Consider the following 21,636-nt stretch of genomic DNA (forward strand, 5'->3'; position numbering starts at 1 on the left):
AACAGCAGCTTCCCAGAAGCCCAGGGAGGAGGCCATTCCACAGCAAGGGAGGTGTCCCCGAGGCACACGGACACTGTCCTGGCCGCTGCCAGAGGCCAGGGAGGGAGGTGAAGCTAAGGGTGGGGGTGTGGGATGAATCGAGGAGCCTCGCGCAGAGCTGGGGAGTCTGAGTTGGGGGTCCTGGGCCGTGGAAGAAGGGCCAGGAAGGTCTGGATGAGGGAGGCATTTCTGGGGGTGACCCACCCATGCCCACAAGGGAGCTGGAGGAAAGGGAGGGACTGGGAGTGAGCTGGGGCTCTAGGGGGAGAACGACTATGGGGACAGGCTTCTGTGGGCAAGGACCTCAGGACCTCTGACTGATGACATGAGTCTTGGGGGGCTCAGAGGGTGTGGAAGGGAGAAGGGGAGGGACCAGGCAGCCAGGGATGTCAGCCTGAGCCAGGAGTCATGGAAAGGTGCGGGGAGGAGTCAAGCGAAGGGCTACATTCACCAGGAAGGGGGCTTAGACCTTGGACCAGGACTGGAACAGGTGAGGGCAGACTGCTGGGGGGTTCCCCCTGTGGGGGCCGCATCTGGCCTCAGACTGGGCTCCCACTGGCCAAGGAAAAAACCAAACACGCAGTCCCAGAGGGCTTGCCCAGGCCAGCCCGTCCCACTCAGGGCTCAGTCTGAGAGGCGCCCCTCTCCCAGAGCCTAACACCAAGTTAGAGCCATGGGACTGTGCCAAGTGACCTCAGCCAGGGACCCAGTCTCCCCCTCTGTGACGCAGACACATGGGAGAGGCGTAGAGGGTGCGGGGGGTGGGAGGACTGAACTGCAGGCTGGTTATCTCTCAGAGAGGTCTCCTCCACAGGTACTGGCCCCCTGCCCTTCTGGGGTCAGTGGGAGGGGGTGCTGGCAGGGACAGGGAGGGAGAATGAGGGGACCTGCTGGCCTGCCCACACTGTGGAGGCCCCTGGGAGTCTATGCCACCCCCGCAGCTGGGCTCTGCTACTCAGGACTCACACATCTGTGGGGAAGAGCTTTCAACCAGTCCCACTCTCAGGAGGGTAGAGTGGCTAGAAAGGGCGGTTCCCTTGTCCCCAGACTGCAGCTCCAACAAAGACACCTGTCTTGCTGCTCTTTAACAGGTGGTACTGGTCTCGGGACTCAGGCCACTGCCCACCCTACAGCTTCCTCTGTCCAAGGAGCCAGGTGGCTGGTATGTCCTGCAGATGGTCAGGAGGGACTGCTGCAAAATTCAGGGTTGGGGAGGCCACAAAACCCAGGAATTTGAAGCCGTTCCCAAATACGTCCCATGGGATGTGAAAGAAGCCCTCCTTCTCCCCACGCTTTCCAGGGGCCCACGATGGTGCTGATCACCAAGTCCGTGGAAGCGGGAGAATGACCTCTCTCTCAGGTGGGACAATACCACAGCATGGCCCCAGGCTGAAAAGCCCTCCAGGATGGCAGGCCGGGTTCTCTCTTGCCAGAGGTGGCCAGGCCCCCTGCGTGCAGGGACAGGTCCCCAGTAGCTCTCCCCAGAGATGCGAGAGCCCGCAGGCCCCACACTCACCTCCTCGGGCTCCTCTTCTCGCGGGCGGCTGGGCTTGGTGTAGTCCAGCGGTCGGTCCCACTCGTCCTGGCGGGAGGCCTGGCTGCACTGGGGCGAGGCCATGGAGCTGCTGGGGGCGGCGCTGATGCTGCTCTGGCGCTGGGAGGCGTCGGGGGCCTTCACGCCGGGGCCGCCTCCCGGGAAGGCGCCATCGCGCTTGCGGTGTCTGTGCATGCTCAGGTCGAGGGTCCCGTTCTCATCCACCTCGATGTCCGCAGCCTGCAACCACAAAGGCAGAGTCCGTGCTAGGGACTTAACCCCACGGGTGACTTCTGGTCCACGAACCAGCGTCACAGACAGCCCAGGACAGTGTTTCCCTCGGAAAGAAGCAGGCCCAAACCAGAACACGAGAGCCTCTGAGAAGCAGGATTCTGACTCGCCAACTCCTGAGATCGAGGCGGAGGGGCCGCCACTCTCTCCCAGGTCCTGCTAACGTCACCAGACCTTGAGACACGCTGACCATGATCACACAGGAACATGTGCTCAACCGTCAGCTTCAGGAGAACGTGAGGTCACATATATGTGCGTGACCCTCAGACTCAGGGGAACACGGAGGAACATGCGTGCGCACAGCCATTCAGTCCCACTTAGGCACAGTACACAGAGCTCTCACAGGGGACTCGGGCAGCCCCCCGTCACAGGAGCCACGAGCCGGAGGGAGAGAAGGTAAGAATGATGATTGTCCAGTGGACACCGAGTATCCTAAGCACATGTCACGTGGGGGCTCGTTGTCCAGACTGTAAACCCCCCAGCCTGTGGCGGCCTCGGCGGGGTTCCTCGGCGGGGTTCCTCGGCGGGGTTCCTCAGAGGGGCCGCACCCACCTTGCTGGGCAGGTCCTGTGGCTTCGTGCTGAGGTTCTCGGGCATCTCCCAGCAGCGCGTGGAGAGGTTCAGGATGGCCGTGGCAGCCATGTGCGCAGCCTCAGCGTCATGCGTGTAGTCGAAGCCTGCAGAAGGGGGTGAAGGGCGGGGGCTGTGCCTGGGGGGAGAGGCCCTTGGGAAAGGCTGGGCTGCAAAAGGGAACAACAGCAGCTGGTATGCGACCGGAACGGGAGGCGGCCGCGCGGACGCAGTGGGGAGCTCTGGCCGCTGGGAGGGCACGGCGCACAGCTCTAAGGAGGCTGGCCCGGGGCAGGGTCACTCATCCCCGTCACGGGGCCACAGCACACCCTGCTCGTCCCCTCAGAAGGCGTCCAGGAGGCCATTTCCAGCTTGTTTCCCATTTGGGCAGAGAGGACAAACGCCTCCAAAGTCATCCCAGCCTCTCTGAAGCATCCAGCGAATATACACTATCAGCTGGGGACGCTGACGGAGGGCACAGACCTCTGTGAGCAGGAGTGGCCGGAACATGACTCAAGTAGGAAAGTCCTTGTCCCAGCATCTCAAAAGGCTACTTTTGGTGCCCCCATACTACCACTTCAGTAAAGTCATGCTATCGTTCAAATAAACATGGCCAATGAAGGCATAAAATGTTGTCTTTTCTAGTGATTATATTGTAGCCCTAAACCAGCTGTCAGGTGTTACACTTCCAACGTCATGGCAGCACCAGTAAGTTCCCAGACCTCCGGAGAGATCCCTGTGCATGCTAGGTCCTCCCTGGGCATCATGGCACCGAGCAGATGGGACAAAGGTCCACACTGGTGCTGGCGGCTGTGTCAGCCCCTGGTGTTTCCATTATTAATGTGACAGAAAGTCCTCACAGCTGCGTCGGAGGGCCGGACACCCCCGGGGAGACACCAGCTCCCATCTTACGGGCTCAGTGGGCTGCTTTTCCATTTCATATGTGTTTCTCAGGCTAATGGGCTTGCAACCCACAGATTGGTATATTCAGTGACCAAAACAGACAGAAAGGGTTGTTCTCCAAAGTTCAGAGGAACACATTTTGTTAGTACCAGTACCCAGAAAACCTGTGGCTAACGCCGCAACACACTGTCCAGTGAGACGGTCCTCATGCAGGAAGGCAAACAGATTCTGTCTGCCCAGGCTCAGCGTGGCAGCTCTCTGAGCCCCCACAGGACGGACCACATCAGGGAACTTATTCTCAAAACTTCGGACACCACACCGTGAAGGACCTGGGTGTTGTTTCAAGAACGGTGAAGAGATACATCGAGCATGATGGGGAACATGGTGGCAGTAACATAAGGAAGACACGGACTCTGGGAAAGCCACCGTGGTAGACAGGGGACACCCAGGGCAGAGAGACCCTACGTGCTGCTGGTGAGGGGGTCCCTCCTCCCCCCTCTCAAACCCTAACCTCCCAGGACTGGGTCTCCCCAACTTACATTTAAAGGCTTTAGGTGAGGTTTCGCTGGTCTGAATCTTTGGGGCAAGCATGCGTTTGCCAAAAACCTGAGCGTCAAAACTTGCGTAGTCAAAGGTGACCTTGGAGAACTTCTCCAGCTCCTTGGCCAGGTTAGCCCTGGGGGTGGCAGGGGCCACATTAGGCCGGTAGCTTCCATACGGAGGGACTTCAAGCTGCTTCACGAAACACATAGGCCTGAGGTGTAGGACAGAGGTGTAGCACCGTGAGGACACGACCAGGGACCCCAAGCCCCACCCTACAGCCCAGGCAGGAACCCCTCAGAGCCCCATGTACCCAGAGACCCTCCCCCACGACGCCCCACGAAAGGGTGCCTGGGGCCTGTTCTGGACGAGGAGGAAAGCCGGGAGCAAACGATGAGCCTTGAAGGGATGACAGCATGTGTCCCCACAGACCAGAGGGGGAGGGCAGGCCTCAGACATCCCCCCAGAGCTTAGGAGGTCCGCTTTCAAAGAGCGTGGCTACAAGTAGTGGGAGCCTTTGGCAGGCAAGTCCACAGGAGCGTCCTTCGGACAGTGGCCAGCCACCCCCAGACGGAATTCTCCTGCTGCGGTAACAGAGCTGCCCAGTGAGAAGGGAGATGGGACGTCCAGACATAACGTGGTGCTTCTGAGAACCGGGCTCAGGGAGGGCCCGACTCAGCTCTCAACTGGCCAGGGCCTCAGCCCTGCACTATTCTCTGCCTGACGTCCGTGGAGAAGAGCCGCAGAGGGGCTGAGCAGGCTGGCAGCCGGGAGCCCCTGCGGGCCTTTGCTCACGTCACGAGACCGCAACGTTGCAGATACAGGACGGCGGCGTGAAGACAGGAGCGGACACAGCACGGGGCTGGGGCAGGAAGACCAGCCAGGCGGGGAGTGGCCCCCACACAGTATGTGCACAGGCTTCTGTGCTCATCAGCTCAGAGAGAAGGGAAGGAAGAGGAGAGGCACGGCAGCTCTCTCTGCTCCTGACTCTGAACCAAGCAACGACGGCGACCTGGGTTCAAGAAGGGGGGATGGGATGGTGAAACAGGAGCCCGGGGACAGACCCCGCAACCCTGAGGAGATCAGATCTGAGCCTGGACTTTGGAAAAGCAGCTGTCCCAAGCATAGGCCCATTCCCCTTCCCCAAGGAGGGCAGAGGGCCAGGCAGCCCCCGAGGAGTCCCCGGAGAGTGCTCAGGCACCACCCAGCGGGGAAAAGAACCCTGAGCTTAGAGCTGGCGGCACGGGTTGCTGGGCTCCTTGGCCGGGGCCCCATCCCACAGCAGATGGAGTGTCTGGGACGCCAGCACACGTCTGCACAGCCTTGCCCCACCCCCCGGGGACGACCCCCAGAAACATGGCCACGCCGCAGGAGCAGAGCCTGAACACCGGCCTCCGTCGCTACCGTCCGAAGCTCGGCACCAAGGGCCTGGGGAGGCGAAATGTCACGACTTCGTTCAGGCCTCACGAGGTATATGCGAAGTCCGCAAAGGGGGGTCCGATTCCCAGGAGCACAGCCACTGTGTGGGAGGCTCTTGGCCCCCGACTCTGAGCTCCCAGGACCTCGCTTGCCTGCTGGTTTGTTTTACCCGTGACTTAGATCAAGGCAGGAAAAAACTGGATTAGTAGCACGGCAAGCTGGAAGAAACAGTTACAGGATAGAAGCAAGAAGCAGCTTCCAAGCATCTTCAGAGCCAGCCAGCAGGTGGAAAGGAGCCCACTGGACACGCAGGGCTGAAGGCCCCGTGGATGGGAGTGCAGGGGGGTGAGGCCCTGGCTCTGGGCCCCCCGCCCGGAGACCCCTCACAGAGGACCCACAGAGCAAGTCAAGGGGGGTGGCCAGGTTCTCTGGCTGAGACCTTGGCAGGCACATACCAGGGAAGGGACAGGGGGCTGCGTGGGCCCTGGAAGGAAGCGGGCCTCTCTCCAGACCAGGGTCTGCGCTATTGCCCAGGTTCGTGCCCACTCAACATTCTCCTCTGAGGGGCAGACATGGGACTGGGATCTGCAGAACTGGGGAAGGGAAAGGCTTCTGAAGTCCCAGTCCCTCAGAGACACGGGGAGCAGAGTATCCACAGAGTGAGGACACTTGGTGGGGAGCCACCTCGCTGGCCAAAAGCAAGAATCTGAGGCCAGGCTGGCCAGGGGCCAGGGCCAGCTCCCTCCATGCCCCCCTCGCCAATAATTGCTGTCTTGGGCAAGCTCCCGACACTGTGGCTCCTGCCTTCACAGTCACAGGGGTGGCGGGATGCCAAGCACATGCATTCTTAATGGCCTTTGGGGAGCCCCTGATCACTGACATCTGTCTATACACACGCTTGCCTATGGCTGCCTCAGAACCTCTGGGGCCACAAGCAGGCCGTGCTCTGAAGGGCACCACGTGCTTCTGTCCTCACCCTCCGTTCAGGGTCCTTCCCTGAGGTGAGGGAGGTGCAGGCAGGACGGCCAGGAAGGAGCAGCTCCTGGAGTGTTTGGACGCCAAGGGCCGCCAGCTGGGGTAGTCTGGTCTCTGGAGACAGGACCAGCATCTCCACAAACAGCCCCTGAGCGCTCCCCAGCTAGGAGAGCTGATGCCTTCGGGGAGAGCAAGGCAGGACGGCCTCGCAGGTTTGTGCCACAGCGGAAACACGGGTGAGTGCGAGACTGTCAGACTCTGTCCTATGTGCCTCAGAATCTAGCCTCCAGCTCCCCCTGAGAGGCCCCCAGAGCAACTCGGGCCCTCAGCACATGCGCACACGCGCGCATGTGGGCCACCCAGAGATGCTGGGAAGACCTCTGTGGGACCCTGGGGGGCAGGCGCTTTCGGCTCTGGGGCTCATCTCACTTACCTGAGGATCCGATCGGAGCTGGAGCTACTCTTGGAAGGGTCTCCCGTTTGCGGCTGTTGCTTCTCATGAGATTTGGCCAATTTTTCAGCAGCAGCAATGGGACATCCAGACAAACTGGAGAAAAGGTAGAGGTCAGCTAAGGACTGTCTTCCAGACCCAGACCCAGCCTGTCCATGCCAGGAGCTCGCAAACACCTCCCAGAGCCCAGGGAAGTCTCCTGTCTCTCTTGCTCTGTCCTCGAGCCCTCGGGGTAGCTGTGCACGTCGCTTTCTGTTTGGGGAAACCCTCAGCAATGACAGGGGAAGACAGAGCCGACCCTAAATGCCTTCACAGCTCGAGGCAGGTCTGGGCAGTGGGCCTGCCGTTCACCTCCCTGCCCTCCTCTCACTGCCGACCAGAGAGTAGCCCTCGGGACCTCTCTCTGGCTCATGCTCCATCAGCCAACCCGGGGAGTCCCAAGGCCATGCAGCCACACACCCCAGGTGCTGACCCTGGAGGCCAGGCCCCTCCCCGGCAAGTACCTGATCTAAGACACCGTGGGAGCAACCTCAGCTGTCAGCATCGGGCTGACCGGCTGCTGGCCAAGGGACGGCCACAGCCCCACTCAGGAGTGTGGCCTCTTCTCAGGGAAGTGCAGCCGCCTTAGCAAGGACACAGCCCATCACAGCCACACTACCCAAGGCGCTCTGGGTGGGGAGTACGGTCACCTCTCGCTGTGCAGGACGGCAGACAGCAAAACCCCAAGGGTACCCCAGGAATATCAGGTCTGCCTGGGCCGCGGCCCCCACACTCTAGCCTGGATCTCGGTCCTGGCGGGTGGAGGCCTCCCAGGAGAGCCTCACCTGGCTCTCCCCAAGGGCAGGAGGCCTCTCTGGGGGGCACACACCCATCCCTCCAGCAACCTCGTGTCTCAGGACCTCTCCCATAGGGACCACACCTCGGGGCACCATTCCGACCCCCCACCAAGAGGCCTGCCCTGACCGTGCACCCATCCCAGGCCGGGGCACACACATGAGGCCCAGCCCGCCCCACCACAGCCCCCGCCACGCCCAGTTCAACCTAAGTACCTTCTGTGAGTGTTGCGGTTGCTATTCACGTGGCCTTGGCCGGTGCAGCCAGGGGTGGGGCACTTGAGCACATTCTCGTGCATGGCCAAGACTGCGAGAGAGCCAGAGGGAGGGACACGCTGAGCACGGCCAAGGAAGACGGAGGGGCCCCATGTGAGGTCTGCAACCTTGTGGGAGGATGGCAGCTGAGAGCAGCAGCCGGGAGGGCCCGCCGGCCTCAGCCCAGTCCAGCTGTGCTCCCTCCCACTGTGGCCCTGGCCTCCCTGGGGCGGAAGCCAACTTGCCCTCAAACCCCCCGGTGGTTCTGTGATTTGCCTTTGAGACTCCTGTTCACAGTTTCCGCCTCTAGGCTGGAAGTGAGGACAGGCCCTCTCCTGTGCCTGTCGGCTGTCCCCTCACAGGCCTCCCGGGGCCCTGGCATGGGTCTGCAGTCTCAAGGCAGGTGACAGGGCATGCCGCACATCCCCAGCCTCATAGGGCTCGAGTTGGGGCATCTGGACAGAGCCGGTCCAAAGGGACAGGGCCCTGGGTGACCCCTCCTCCACAGGAATACCATCCAAGCAACAGAGATGGTCTGAGTGGTGCACAGCTACTCACTCTCTGGGGGGATCCTGTCCTTGTGGGGGCAGCCAGACAGGCTTCGGTGGTGAGGGTACAGCCCTGTGACGTGGCCAGTGCCATCACAGCCTGGAGTCGGACACTTGATCTCACGTTTCTCAGCTCTTGAGGGATCTAAACACACAAGATGCATCAGTCCGTGCAGCGAGAAAACCGTGTGGTGAGTGGCGAGGGGGATGGGACAGCCATGTTCCTTCATTCACGGCGTCCGGAGCAGAGCGGCCAGACCGCCCAGGTGCCTGGGAGGGACGGGGCTGGATCATTCTGGGGACACTGGCCCACATTGGCCAACCTCATGGAAAACCCTCCCATGTAACAGGGTGGGTGGCGTATTCAGGAGGAGGACGCAGGTGGCAGCTGGTGCCCTCTCTCCCCACTCCTGCTGACATTGTGGGAGCCTGTTGGCTTCAACATTGGGGCCATGCCTCCAGAGCCCCCGAGCCTAGAGCTCCAGCCTCTGCACAGAGAGGTGAAAAATGAGACCAGTTCCTTGCCGGGACCTGTCCTTTGGTTTTGACAAAACGAGGACAAAGACGTTAACTTGCCAAAAGCCGCCTGACTAATAAAGGCATGGGCAGAAATTTCAACTCAAATCTCAGTTGCTGAACTCAAGTCTAGGCTCTGTGGGCCAGGGGATGTCCCTATAGGAGGTAGGGGCCAGAAGGAAACACTTGTCAGGACACAATGATCCCCAGAGCATAGCCGATGTCCCAGAGAAATTTCTGGGTGCAGCCATCCCCTCCAGGAGAAGGTCACACAGCCACACTCAGAATGCCTCCCCCAGGCAAGGCAGAAACCCGGGGGGGGGGGGTGCTCTGAAGTGCAGGGCCCCAGGCTCTGCATCTCCACGTTCAAATGAGCAGGAAGCTGGACATTGCTGTCCCCAACCCGTCCCCCATGCCTGCTTCCAGAACACGGGCTCTATCTGGGGCTCGGGCTGCATCCGACCCTTGGCGTGAGACCTGTCTCTCCCCTGCCTGGTGCTTCCAGCTCGGCCATCTTCCTCACACTGAGACTCCGTCCCCTGGGTCCATGCCCTCAACTCTATCCCTGAAGGCAGGTCCCCCAGTGTCCATTCCCACAGGTCTGAGTCACCCTAACACCCGGGCTTGTGGCCATCACTCAGTCGGTGTCCCCCAGCCATACATGGCGTCCCCCAGCCATACATGGCGTCCCCCAGCCATACACGGTGTCCCCCAGCCATACACATCTCTGCCCTGATCCGTGAGCCCCAAGCCCACTGCCTGTAGACTGACACTCTACGCAGCTCCGACTCCCTAAATTTGGGTCACCTTCATCTGGGTCTCCTTGCACCTGCGTCCCCTGAAGACCTTGCCAGTCTGAATCCGAGCTCTCGAGCAGCTATCCCCACTTCTGTGCCACCCTGAAAGGTGACAGGTCTCCTCCAGGTTGAAACAACATCCTCATCTGTGTCCCCTCAGCTGTGTCCCTCAGCATCTGCCCTAAGCTCATCTCATCGAGGTTCCCTAGGAAATCTGTGCCCTGTGTCCCCACTTACCTACCAACGGGTGTTCCCCAGAGCTCACTCAATGTCTCATGACCCAGCTGTGTCCGCCCAGGGTCTGCCTGTGTCTCTCCATGAGCACGGCCAGCCCCCAAGCTGCGGCTGAGCTGCTGGAGCCAGCTGACTGTCCCTCCTAACCTTTCCCCCACAGGAGCTCTGCTGCTGTCTCTGGACCACCCCACAAGGGCAGAGTGAGTCCATTCCCTGCAACCGTGGCCAGTCTGTAGTTATGTGTATGTGTGCCCTTTGTCTGCACCTGTCAGCCCTGCCTCCAGCCGGTAAGGTCCTCCGCTCTGGACACACGTGTCCCTCAGCCTGCCTCTCCATACCCAGTGGGGACCGTGGGGGGACGAGCGCCCCCCCCCCGGCGGGGGGTGGGGGGCGGGGAGGGTGGGAGGGAGGGAGGACGGGAGCGTGTGTGGGCCCGGCCGCCAGCCCTACCTTTGTTGCAGTAGTTCTTCCGGGCATCCAGGGGCCTCACTGCCTTCCCAGGCTCCCCGGCGCCCAGCTGGCCCTGCTCGGTGGGCGGGCAGCCGGGCTCACAGACGGCTTGTACCTGCTCAGCCTTTAGGGCAATAGCCTGCTCCAGGAGACCCAGGTTCCCACGTGTCATCACATCGTACATCTCCGACGCGTCGGTGACCTCGGACTTCTGGGAGCACGTGTCTTCGTCCCGGCCATCGTCAGAGCGCTCCTCCCCCAGGACAGAGTACTCAGGCTTGGGGCTGGGCGAGGCCAGTGGCCGGGCTTCAGGGGCCTTCTGGCTGGGGGCGAGGGGGGCATCCTCCTGGCAGATGACCTCAGGAGCGGCCTCCTCCTCCTCCTCCTCCTCCTCCTCCTCCTCGTCCTCCTCCTCTTCCTCTTCCTCCTCCTCTTCCTCCTCCTCCTCCTCCTCCTCCTCCTCTTCCTCGTCCTCTTCCTCCTCCTCCTCCTCCTCTTCCTCCTCCTCTTCGTCCTCCTCCTCTTCCTCTTCCTCGTTACCCAGAGCAACTTTCCTCTTGCTGGACTCCTCACTGGCCACACCCTCCACGGCCTGGGGACCAAGCTCCTGGGGGCACTCCCTGGTGACTCCCACCACCTGCTCTGTATCCTCTGGCCGGAGGAACACATCCTTCTCCCCCTCGTCACTGGTGGCCCCTTCCTCAGCCTCCTCCTGAACCAGGTGCACAACACCAGGGCCCGGCTTGGCCACCTGGCCCAAGTCCTCCCCAACTAGGGTCTCTACAGCGATTTGGCCCAGGTTGAGGAGAGAAGTGGCAATGATCTCCTGGTAGCTGCTGTAGCTGCCCTTGGCGGGGCCCGCAGAGCTGCCGACAGGCTTGGATCCGAAGTGGGACTTGACAGGGCTCCTTCCTGCACAGAATTAGAAACATGTGGGAAAAGCCCAAGGAGCGCCCTGCCCCAACCGCCTGGGGAGCACGACACCCCCGGAGAGGGGAAGGCATGCCGACATGGGCCGCAGACACGCGGTGAACTTATTTGAGGAGGAGAAGGGGTCACTTCTTCTGAAGCTGGGAGACTCTCTGATACTTGTTACTAACAGCCCCTCCCTTTAAGTCTACTTTCTCAAATTGGGTGAACCTGCCTTTCACAAAATGGCACTTAATACAACAGATTCTCAAATTTGCTTCATAAACACAAAGCAGAAAAGGAATTTATGTTTTTAAAAGACCCACGTGTACACATCTTAAGTGCCATGACCTTGCTGTGGTGAAGGCTCCCCACACACCGGCCTGTGGGGTGGGCGCAAGGACGCCCCGGGTGTGGGCGCCTATTCCAGGGGGGCCAGCCGGGGCTGCTGTCCAAACCCCAAACTCCCTCCTCTGTAAGAAAGCGGGCAGGCTAGTGCTTTCTGCCTAGAGTCCATTGGGCCACACACCACTGCAAAGACAACCAGAGACCCCCCAGGAGGACGCTCGCTGAGAATCAGCTCCACAATAAAGTAGAAACCCCTCTCGGACCGTGCGAGGCCAGAAGACTCAAGCACCTTGCCGTTCTGGGGGTTCGGGACCTCAGGTCTCAGTCCCACTCCCAGGACTGAAGTCTGCCAGGCTGGGGGGCATATGGACACTTCCCTCCTGGACCCAGGGCCACTTTCACACGAGCATTTGCCGATGTCTGGGCCTCCCCCCTCCACCGGGAAGAATGCTCGGTGCGGAAACCCCACCCCAGGCTTCCCTGGACACCCCCACAGTCTCACCTGACGTCAAGCAGACCCCCGCCCCACCCCAGCTGCCCTTCCCTGGAGCCGGGTGGAGGGGGTCTCTCTGAGCTCCCTTCCCCCCTTCCCCCATGACCCGAGGCACAGCCCACACCCCTCTGCCCATCCATCTATCTCACACACGCGCACACACGCACACATCCACATGCACACCCACAGCGTTCCCAGAGCTGTGCCCACAGGCCCCTCCAACACCCCGCTCCGGCCCCTCTCCAGGAAACCCCAACGAATATCAGGACAAGACCCCGCTTGTTCTCAGGAAGGGCTTCCTCAGCGGCGCTTTCACTGCCTCGGAGTGGGGCCCCCTCCCCACTCGCAGGCTGTGATTCTCCAGGGCCACACTAAGCGCCCTTTATTTCGGGGGAGAAAGAGCCACAAAGCACCTTCAGCTGGCTCGGGGCGATGAATCTCCTCCTGTCCTGGCAGCTCAGCCTCGTCCTCCTCCGGAGTTCCTTCCGATTCATCCGAGACAGAGGCGTCCTTCACCTCGGCGTCCTCGCTGCCGTCGGTGTCCGCGCCACAGCCCTCGTCCAGCGCCAGCTTCAGGGCCCGGGACTTCCGTGTGGACGCCAGGTGCTCGGCTGGGGAGCCCTCCAGCTTCCTCTTCTTGGCCAGAGGGCAGCTCTGCGAACTGGGAGGAAGGGGACCAGGGCCGCCCTGTCGAGGCTCTCTGGGACCCTCCCGCCCGCACTCCACCCTTGGCAGCCGTGTTCCCTGTGGTGGAAGCTCGTCTTCGCGTCTCGTCACTGGCCCTCAGCTAAAAGCCCCACATTCAGGACAGGCAGGTTGAGGTACTTAAATTTTCTCTGAATTAAAAACGCACATGCTTTAAACTGTGCATCGTTCTTCTCTCATAAACCCTAACCTCAGTGGCCCCGTCCACGGCACGCCCCCTGCGGGGCTGAGGCAGGCACTGGCCCTCTGTCGGTCCCAGCCCACTTCCTCCCACCTGGCAGGCCATCGGGTGCCCCGGGCCTTTCCTCTCCACCTCCAGACCCCGCACACCTTCCCCCACTGCAGTCAAGCTGACCACAGCGACGACCAGGCGGCAGCTCACCGAGGCCACCCTCGTGGATAGCAGGTCCGCTCTGAACTCCCTCCCAACGCCCTCCTCTGGCCTTGCGCCCCCAGCAGAGAGGCCGCGGCATGACACGCCACGGCCGTGTTGGCCTCTGCAGCCACAGGCACAGATGGAAGGTTCTAGATCTACAAAAGGGCCCAGAGAGGGCGAGGGGCTCCAGCAGCCCGCAGTCCCACTGCTCTCCAGGAGCCCCCTTACCTGCGGTGTCTGGAGTACTTGCCCCGGATGTGTCCTGAGCCAGTGCATCCTGGGGTGGGGCAGCTGGGGGGAGAGAAGCAGGGGTGGTCAGGCGGGGAAAGACCTGCCCGCCCCAGACCCTTCCCCGGGAGCAGGAGACTGTCTCCAAACAGTGCATCTCAGAACGGCTGCTTGCAGTTCACTAAAAATTAATGAAATAACTCACCCCATTTAAGTAAATGAATGACTCATTACAATTTTATGAGTGTGTTTAATTAAAGATCTGCACATATGAGATCAAGACCTCCAATGTCGGTGTCTCCTAGACGGCTTCTTTTTTCTGTGCGTGAGTCTTTCCCACTGCCAGCAAACTGCGGCTGCTTCCCAGCAGCCAAGAAATAGGACGCTCTGTGGAGCCCCCAGAACCAGCACCTGAGGCCAGCCCAAGGGCAAAGCGGCCATCACTGTGCTCTGAGGCCCGCAGCCTGGTGCAGAGAGGTGAGGCCAGGAGGGCCTATGACCCGGGGGTGACCCATAGACATGTTGAGGGGCTGGGGGAAGGGGGCTGCTGGGCCTTATGCACCCTGGGGGCCAGCAAGTGCACGGGGAGGAAGGCAAGGCACCCAGGAGTCCCTCCCCCACCACTGTCATCTGTCGCCCTATGGAACCAAACCACGGAAAGCTCTGGAAACGTCAGATCATGGGCATGGGGCCTACCACCCAGCCCAGTTTGCCTGGAGTCAGCCCTGTGCAAGGCTGGGATCCCATGGGCTGCTGGGCACATCCACAGACCGCAGACAGCAAGAAGCAGACATTCCCTCCTGTTCCGGAGTGGCGAAATGGGAGAAATGGGAGAAGGCATGGGAGGTCACCCCGGGGAGGCTGAGCCTGAGCTCCTCCGGGGAGGGGCAGTCCCAAGATGGGAAGCCCTTGTTTTTAACAGGCGTGGCATCAGGGGGTCTGATTAGGCTCTCCCAGATCCTGGGAGGGAAGAAGAGGGTGGGCCCCGGAAGGGACACGGCCCGCGACCTCAGTCTAGACATGCCTGATGGTTTCTAATTTGACTGATCACAGCCTAACAGCGATGCGCTGTGGGGTCCCCAGGCCACACAGGTCACCCTCGTGGGCGGGTCAGGGAGAACAAGACAGTGGACGGAGGCAAGCCCCACCCCACCTACGATCTCAACAGTGCCGTCTCCCTGCTGCCCTCCAGGCTGAGGCTGCCTGGGCTGATTCTCAGTTTAAAAGGAAGAAAGGAGGGGCGCCTGGGTGGCTCAGTGGTTGGGCCTCTGCCTTCGGCTCAGGTCATGATCTCAGCGTCCTGGGATCGAGCCCCGCGTCGGGCTCTCTGCTCAGCGGGGAGCCTGCTTCCTCCTCTCTCTGCCTGCCTCTCTGCCTACTTGTGATCTCTGTCTGTCAAATAAATAAATAAAATCTTTAAAAAAAAAATAAAAAATAAAAGGAAGAAAGGAAAGGAGGAAGGGGAGAGAGGGGAAAGGGAGGGAGGAAGGAGGGGAGAGGACAGGGGAGAGGGAGGGAAGACGTGCCACGTTTTATTGTGGATTTCCTTTCCAGACAGCCAGGACTTGCTGCCCCCGGCCGTCTATTCTAAAAATCTATGCCCCACGCTTGCTTTCTCTCTCTCAAGAGCTAGCTTTGAGACTTTTCACAAAAGGTCCTTGTTACTAGGGATTTGAAGCTGAGGTCCCAATTAGCCGATTAATCACTGAGTTAATCAGGCAATTATGTGGCAGCTGCTGTGGAGTCCTGAAGGCCGCTGGCCCTGCCCCCAGATGCATCACCAGCTCTGAGCCACACCTCCAGCCACCAGCTCACCAGCGTCCTGGCCTCTAGCCCAGGGGGCAGCAGGGCGGGCGGGGAGCCCACATGTCTGGGGCAGGTGAGGACCGCTGTGGGATTAGAAGCTGGAGCCCCTGCACTCTGGCTCCCCACGCAGTGGCCACGGGAGACACAGTCAAAGCCCAGCGGCTGCCTGCCCACTGCCTGGGCTGCACGATTCACGCCATTTCCCTTACAAGCGCCCCCAGGGTGCTTGGGGCCCGGGTGAAGAAGCAGCACCAGCTTCCCCCGTCTTGGGGGGAGGAGGCCGATGCAGCCAGGGCTTCTTCCTGAGCTCCCCGCTGTGGCTCCCGGAGGGTGGCAGGGACAGGAAGATAGGCAGGAGGCTTGCAGACAGCCTGCTCATGGTCCCAACTGAGCAGGATCCTGGTGACAGCTTTGCACATCCAACTATAAGCTACAGGTGTCAAGGAAAGTCAAGGCTGAGGCCAGGAAGATCCAAACCCCAGCCGGAGCCCTGCACTCAGCTACCAGCCCTGGACAGGACTGACTTCTCTCCAGCCCCCTGCAGGCAGGTGGGGCACCCCTCCATTCTCATCTGTCCCCTGGGCAGGAGCTGGCCACTGGCTCCGAGGAGGCCCTCCAGTGAGGTCACACGGCTGGGAGGGAACCCAGATGCAGGCGTGACAGACGGGCGGCTCTCCTCAAACGTGCTCTGGAGGGGGCCCAGCAGGCATCTGCAGGGCGAAGCAGGTGCCCCACCTTCCCACCAGCCAACCCCTCCAACAGCCCTTCCCAGGCCGTGAGGCTGCAGGCGGGCCCAGACCAGGACACAGACCAAAGTGTCCCACAGTCCTTCCCACTCTTCACAGACGCAAAGGAAAAGCCACCAGGTCCATTTGCTTCCTCTTGGGTGCTCAGCGTTAAACCCAAGGCACAGAGAAGCAACGTGGGCTCCAGAGGCAGGAGAAGGCACTCAGAGCCCTGGTGGCTCCCGGTCAGCCTCCTGTTCAGCTCAGCTCCTAACAACAGCCGTGCCACTCCCCTGAGAGCAAGTAGCCTCCTGGGAGCCTGCTCGAGCTGGGAAAAAACAAACTGGGACAGGGGATACGGGCCGAATTCTGGGACAGGGAGGCCGCTATCCCTCATCCGTGGAGCGAGTCCCACCATAGAGCTTCCCCCTAACTCGGCTGTCCCTTCCAGTGACTTGTGCATGAGTTTATCTAATACGGTGATGTCCTGTTCCAGGTCACAGTCTCCCTGCGCTGGCACCCAGAGCATAAGCCTCCCCAGGACAGGGCAGAGCCACTGGTGGGCTGGGCAGAGGTGCGGCTTGCAGCGTCTGCCCATTCTCACAGCATAAAGGTGCCCGTGCGGTTGGCGTGCACAGCTAAGGAGCGAGAGCCACGATCCCACCACAGATCACAGCCCCAGGTGTAGCTCACCGCCAGTGAGCGCTCAGGAGCACAGGAGTGACCCGAACCTCCCAGGCAGGACATAGGCATCTCTTTGGCACAGAGGACTCCACTCGGCTCCAAGCAGCCCCAAACCTTGAGGACTGTTGCTAAAACATTAGACATCAATGCATTCGTCCCTAGTTTCTCCACTAACTCCGGCAACAATCTCCCTACTGCCGAGAAAGGAGGCTGAGACCTCACGGTGAATGAAGGTGCTCACAGGACCCTCTCACGGCTGGGTCCTCTCTGAGAATACTTCAAAACAACACCATCTTCAGAGTCATTTCTGTTCTATCTCAAAATTAGGAGAGAAAGGTCTTTGGATCTGCCTTCGCAAGTCACTCCATAACTTTATCTGTTGCCCAAATTAGCTGCTGTTACCAAAACCCAGAGCTTCCTTGAGTCCCATGACCAGCCTCCTCCCCTTCACGGTCCTGAAGAGGTTGTCGCTGAGCATCACACACCAGAGGAAGTGACACCTCCTCCTGGAAGCCTTCTCTCCCCTGGTGCCTCTGGCCACCCATCCAGGGAACACGTTCTGTGGACCTTCCCCCGGCCTGGTTTGGCGGCCTTCCCACTCTCTCCCCGTGAGCTGGGCTGGGGCCTGGTGTGGTACACGTATGACCCAGCTCTTCTGGTCAAATTTCAGTCCTCCAAGCCTCGGTTTCCCCACTTCCCACACGGGGTAAAAGTAACAGCAGGCCGTGTCTCCTGAGAGCGAGACTAGGCTGGGCAGCCAACGCAGAGTCTGTCACGAGCCTGGGCCTCCAGCCTCCCTCCAGGCCCTTCCCTTCTGTCCCCAGCTCACAGCCTCAAAGGTTAGAGGGATGCTGGACACTCTAGGGTCTTCTCAGCGTCCTGATTGGCAAAAGCCAGCCATCAGCCACTCTGGTGAGAAATGAGACAGCCCCGGCCCCAGGCTTGTTCAGTTTGGTAAAAATCTTTCCCCCTAAGCTCCAGACGTGTGCAGTGACATGGGAAAGTCTGCTCCAGGCTGGGGGTTAGGCAGGGCAGGAACAGCACGGACCCTCAGAAACTGGAATGTTCTGTGTGTCCCCCGCGGGGAGTCCAGAAGCTCACAGAAACCCCACTGAGGTGTGGTTGTCGCCCTTGGCCCTTCTGCGTGGGCAGAGCACCCCACCAACATGGCCAGGGGCCTGGGGGCTGGGGGCTGGGGGCTCTGTGGGAATGAGGGTGGGCCTGGAGCCCTTCTGTCCCCCAAGGACAAGCCTTTGGCAGGTTAGCACAGCTGCAGTCCAAACCCAGCTCCATCTCATGGGGAATTTTTGGCCATTAAAGGGGGCCCCTGACACCCCTTGACATTCTGGGACCATCCATGAGCACCACTTCCCTTTCCCTTTTCCTGTCAGAGCCAGGACACCTGGCACCGCCCCTCCTCAGGAAACAGGGGGTTCTGAGGGCTGGTTTTCCTTGTTGGTTACTGAACATCACCAGCCCTAAGTAAAACAGCACTGAGGGCCCAGGCCCACTGAGCTTGAAGTTCCAAGGTCGTGTGGGTGGTTCTGGGACAGCCCTGATGCACAGGACTAGGGGGGCTTCCTCTCTGGCCATCCCAGGGGCCAATCCCAGGACAGAAGCCAGCAGGTGGGGGCAAGTCGACCTGGCCCCTCCTGCTTGGACCTGGCAAATCCCTGCTGTGGGCTGTCCTCCCTTCCTCCTCAGGATGCCCCTCCCGGTGAGACCTGACCTAGAATCTGGAAATTCACAGAGCTCAGCCAACGCAAGATCACCAGCTCACCAACCACAGTCGGCACCTGGAGTCTGTGGACGACTGGGGACCTTGCAGCCCTTTCCCTCATCTCTGCCCAAATGGGGCCTCTGGCCAGCAGATGCACAACCCTTCCTGAGAGCCCCCTAATGAGCACCTTGCTGCTGGCTGGGGGCCACGGGGACAGGCAGGCCTGGTGGTGACCACAGGTCAGCACATCTCTGCCCCGTCCCAAGGCTGACTGCGTGGTGGGGACAGGACAGAGGTGGGAGAGAGCAGAGGCAAGGTGAAGATAGGGGGACTCGTGGCAAGGAGGAAAGGGGTCCCGGGGGCAGTTGAACCATCCAAAGTGCCCCGTATGGAACAGTGGGGTGTTCGGGGTCACGGGCATGGGCAATGCTGGGTGCTAGCAGAAAGCCTTTCTTACCTGAGGTCGGCACCTGTGGGTTCTGGGGGCACTGGGTGAGAGAAAGAGAGAAACAGGGAAACATATATGGCAGTCCGAACTAAAAAGGCACAAACGGAAAAGAAGCGGAGACAATCCCAGCGAGAAGGGAACCCCATCCCTCCCTGACCTCCTGGAATGTACTACGGGACCAGGGGGGTGAGCTGCCGCCCACCCCCATGCTTTCCCCAGATCTCCCCGCGAGAGGTTGCTGGCCTTACAGAGGGGTCAGGCGTCCCAACCAGTCCCCGCTCTCCAAGCCTTCAGGACCAGGACAGTGTCTCTTTCTCAAATTGCCATGGGAAGTCAGCTTCCAACAGGAAACTTGACCCAGCAGAGAAGCCTGGGCGGAGAGAACCAAGCAGCTGGTCCCTGGTGAGGGGGCCACGCTGGGCAAAAGCGCACCGGGGTCCAGCTGAGCAGCTCACACGGGAAGCTCAGCGCTCTGGCCCCTCCCCACACCAGACGTGCAGCCCTGGCCCGGTGTGTACTTAGGGAGTCAGGGAGGTGAGCCGGCCAAAGGCCCCCCCATCCCCTGCCAGCTCCATCTGACAAGCCCCCCCACCCCCCGCCATGACCTCCTGCACTAGGACTGACCTCCCAGGAGGTCACAGAAGCCTGTCACAGAAGCCTGACTGCATTCCAGCTCCAAACGGAAAGGTCTCCTGAGGGACCTTTGCCTTCCCCACCCTGTGGGGCCATCTACCTGCTCACCCACACCCCAGGCAGATTGGTCCAGACCCCACCGCAGGCCTCACAGGCTCCAGACACCATGCACGACCCCAAGTACTCAGACTCAGGGGAGGAGCCTCCCAGGGCCTGGTCACCAATGTGGGCTTCTGCTTTCCTGAGCAGCGTGGGGTCTGTTACTTTAGGACCTGGAATTCACAGCCACACTGGGCTGGGAGGGGGCGGCACTCACCTCGGAGGGCCTTGGAGCGCGTGCGAGCCCGTTTGTCCTCAGTTTCTAAGCTCATCTGCAAGGAAAAACAACTGGGATGTTACTGGAGGCCCAGACCAGGACCACCCCGGAGGGCTGCGCAGGGCCTCTGGCTGCGGTCCGGCCCCAGCTCTTCCGGTCGCGGAGAGTCTGTGACACAGACAGGAAAGGGGTAGGCTCGAAGGAAGAGAAGACCTGAGACCCAGGCCAGCAAGCGTGGGGCAGGGGTTTCAGTGGGGAGACCCCAGCTCCCGGCCCAGCAATCAACCCACCCACTGCCCCCACCTTCCCACTCCCACAGGAACCTCCAGCAGGAGCCCTTGCCCCATCTGCCGGATGCTTGTGGACAGACAGTAGGGCTCCCAGCACACGGGCTCCTGGCCAGCCTGGGGAGCTCCACCCCTACTCACTTGGGCATCACAACCGGTCCCCCACTGGGCCCCAGAGCCCAACTTCCCACGGGCGTGAGGGCCCCAACACACTGGGGTCACCCTCTTAGAAACAGATGGAGGGGACTGGAACAGGTCTCCACAAAGCGTCCAGAAAATGAATTACTTCGATTTCTACCGCGTGCCGTCCTGGAGGGAGCCCAGGAACCAGTGGCCTGAGCCCAGGGACAGGACGTGCTCACTGAGAGTGTGTCCCCAGAAGTGGGGCACCAGCATCCAGTGGGGACAGAGAGCACGTCAGGCACAGTGACATGAGAGCAGCCATACTACAAATGTAAAAGGACACGTGACACGGATTTTAATATACGAAACCTTACCTGACCCGACCTACCCAGACCATTGTCACTTCAACATTAATCCGTAAAAAAGTCTCTGAGTGGGAGGCTGTTTTGTGCTAACTAGCAGAGACCCTGCATGTCTCCTGGACTCACAGCACATCTGAGCCGTGCCCGTGGCCCCCATGCTGGAGACTGTGGCTCTAGACGTGGGAAGCAGACTCAGGTGGGAGCCAGCTTCAGGCAAGAACACAGGCCGAGGGGCCACGTGGTCAGGACCCACAGGCCACCCTCCCAGGGATGTCCCTTCTCCCAAGAGTGGGTGAGCGGGTCCTCCTGAGGGGGCAGGGCACCCCGCACAGTGCAGACCCCTCACACACTCTGACTGCCCCATCTGAGCCCATCAGTGCACCCCCACTTTCCCTGACCCTGCCTAATCCCCATGGGGAACATGGTCCACATGGTCCTGTGGGGGAGTCGAGGAAGAGCCCTCAGGAGGGTGAAGCCAGGGGACAAGCATCATGGAGAAGCCCAAGGAGGGGACCCTCCCGGGGCCATAGGTCCTCACGTAGAATCTTGGACCGATGTCACCCATGACACATCTAGCCAGACAGGTAGTGACGAGGTAGGAAGTGGGTGAGACGGTGGAAGCACCCCTTGTCTCTGAGGTTGGGGGGAGCCTCTGTCTGGCAGGAGGTGTCCCATGAGCCCCACCGGGCTCACCACCTGTCCCTGTGGTCGGGAAGGGGACAGAGCGATGCCACCTGTCCCAGGCCACAACCAAGGCTTGTGAAAGGCAAGGCCAGACAGCGGAAGGAAGAAAGGAAGGGCGACAGACTCAGGCTTCAGAGCCTGGAGGCCCTCGAGAGAAAAGCCTGAGCTCTGAGGTACGGAGGCCCCTGGCAGGAGGGAAGGAATCCCCCCAGTTAGGAAGACGAAATCTGCAAAGTGAGCCTCCCCACAGGCAGCGGTCACACACAACATTTTATGTGATTTGTTAAGGACCAGAACTCAAACCCGCGTGTGATCCACGCAGCCTGCGGGCCCAGGCGGCAGAGCCAGCGTCCAGAGCCCCCGGGCCTGTGACAGCTCTCGGGCAGCATGGAATGGAATCACTATAGTCTCTATTTTTAAAGCAGAGGTTCCCC

The 21,636-nt window shown here is 60.7% G+C and overlaps 1 protein-coding gene across 1 annotated transcript in view; it reads right to left on the bottom strand.

The window, feature by feature from the left end:
- Positions 1-21,636, bottom strand: part of MYT1 (myelin transcription factor 1) — a 63,337-nt gene that overhangs the window by 16,712 nt on the left and 24,989 nt on the right. Inside the window, exons 3-13 of the mRNA XM_032878717.1 lie at positions 19,747-19,801; positions 18,807-18,837; positions 13,415-13,477; positions 12,519-12,766; positions 10,356-11,267; positions 8,369-8,503; positions 7,772-7,862; positions 6,705-6,818; positions 3,877-4,091; positions 2,417-2,541; positions 1,556-1,813 (exon numbers count right to left, since the gene is read on the bottom strand). Coding sequence (XP_032734608.1) covers positions 1,556-1,813; positions 2,417-2,541; positions 3,877-4,091; positions 6,705-6,818; positions 7,772-7,862; positions 8,369-8,503; positions 10,356-11,267; positions 12,519-12,766; positions 13,415-13,477; positions 18,807-18,837; positions 19,747-19,801 — 2,247 coding nt within the window. The remainder of the gene's footprint in view (positions 1-1,555; positions 1,814-2,416; positions 2,542-3,876; positions 4,092-6,704; positions 6,819-7,771; positions 7,863-8,368; positions 8,504-10,355; positions 11,268-12,518; positions 12,767-13,414; positions 13,478-18,806; positions 18,838-19,746; positions 19,802-21,636) is intronic.

The sequence above is a fragment of the Lontra canadensis genome, unplaced genomic scaffold (genome assembly GCF_010015895.1).
Source record: "Lontra canadensis isolate GAN:19392208 unplaced genomic scaffold, GSC_riverotter_1.0 scaffold65, whole genome shotgun sequence".
NCBI classification, from domain to species: Eukaryota; Metazoa; Chordata; class Mammalia; order Carnivora; family Mustelidae; genus Lontra; species Lontra canadensis.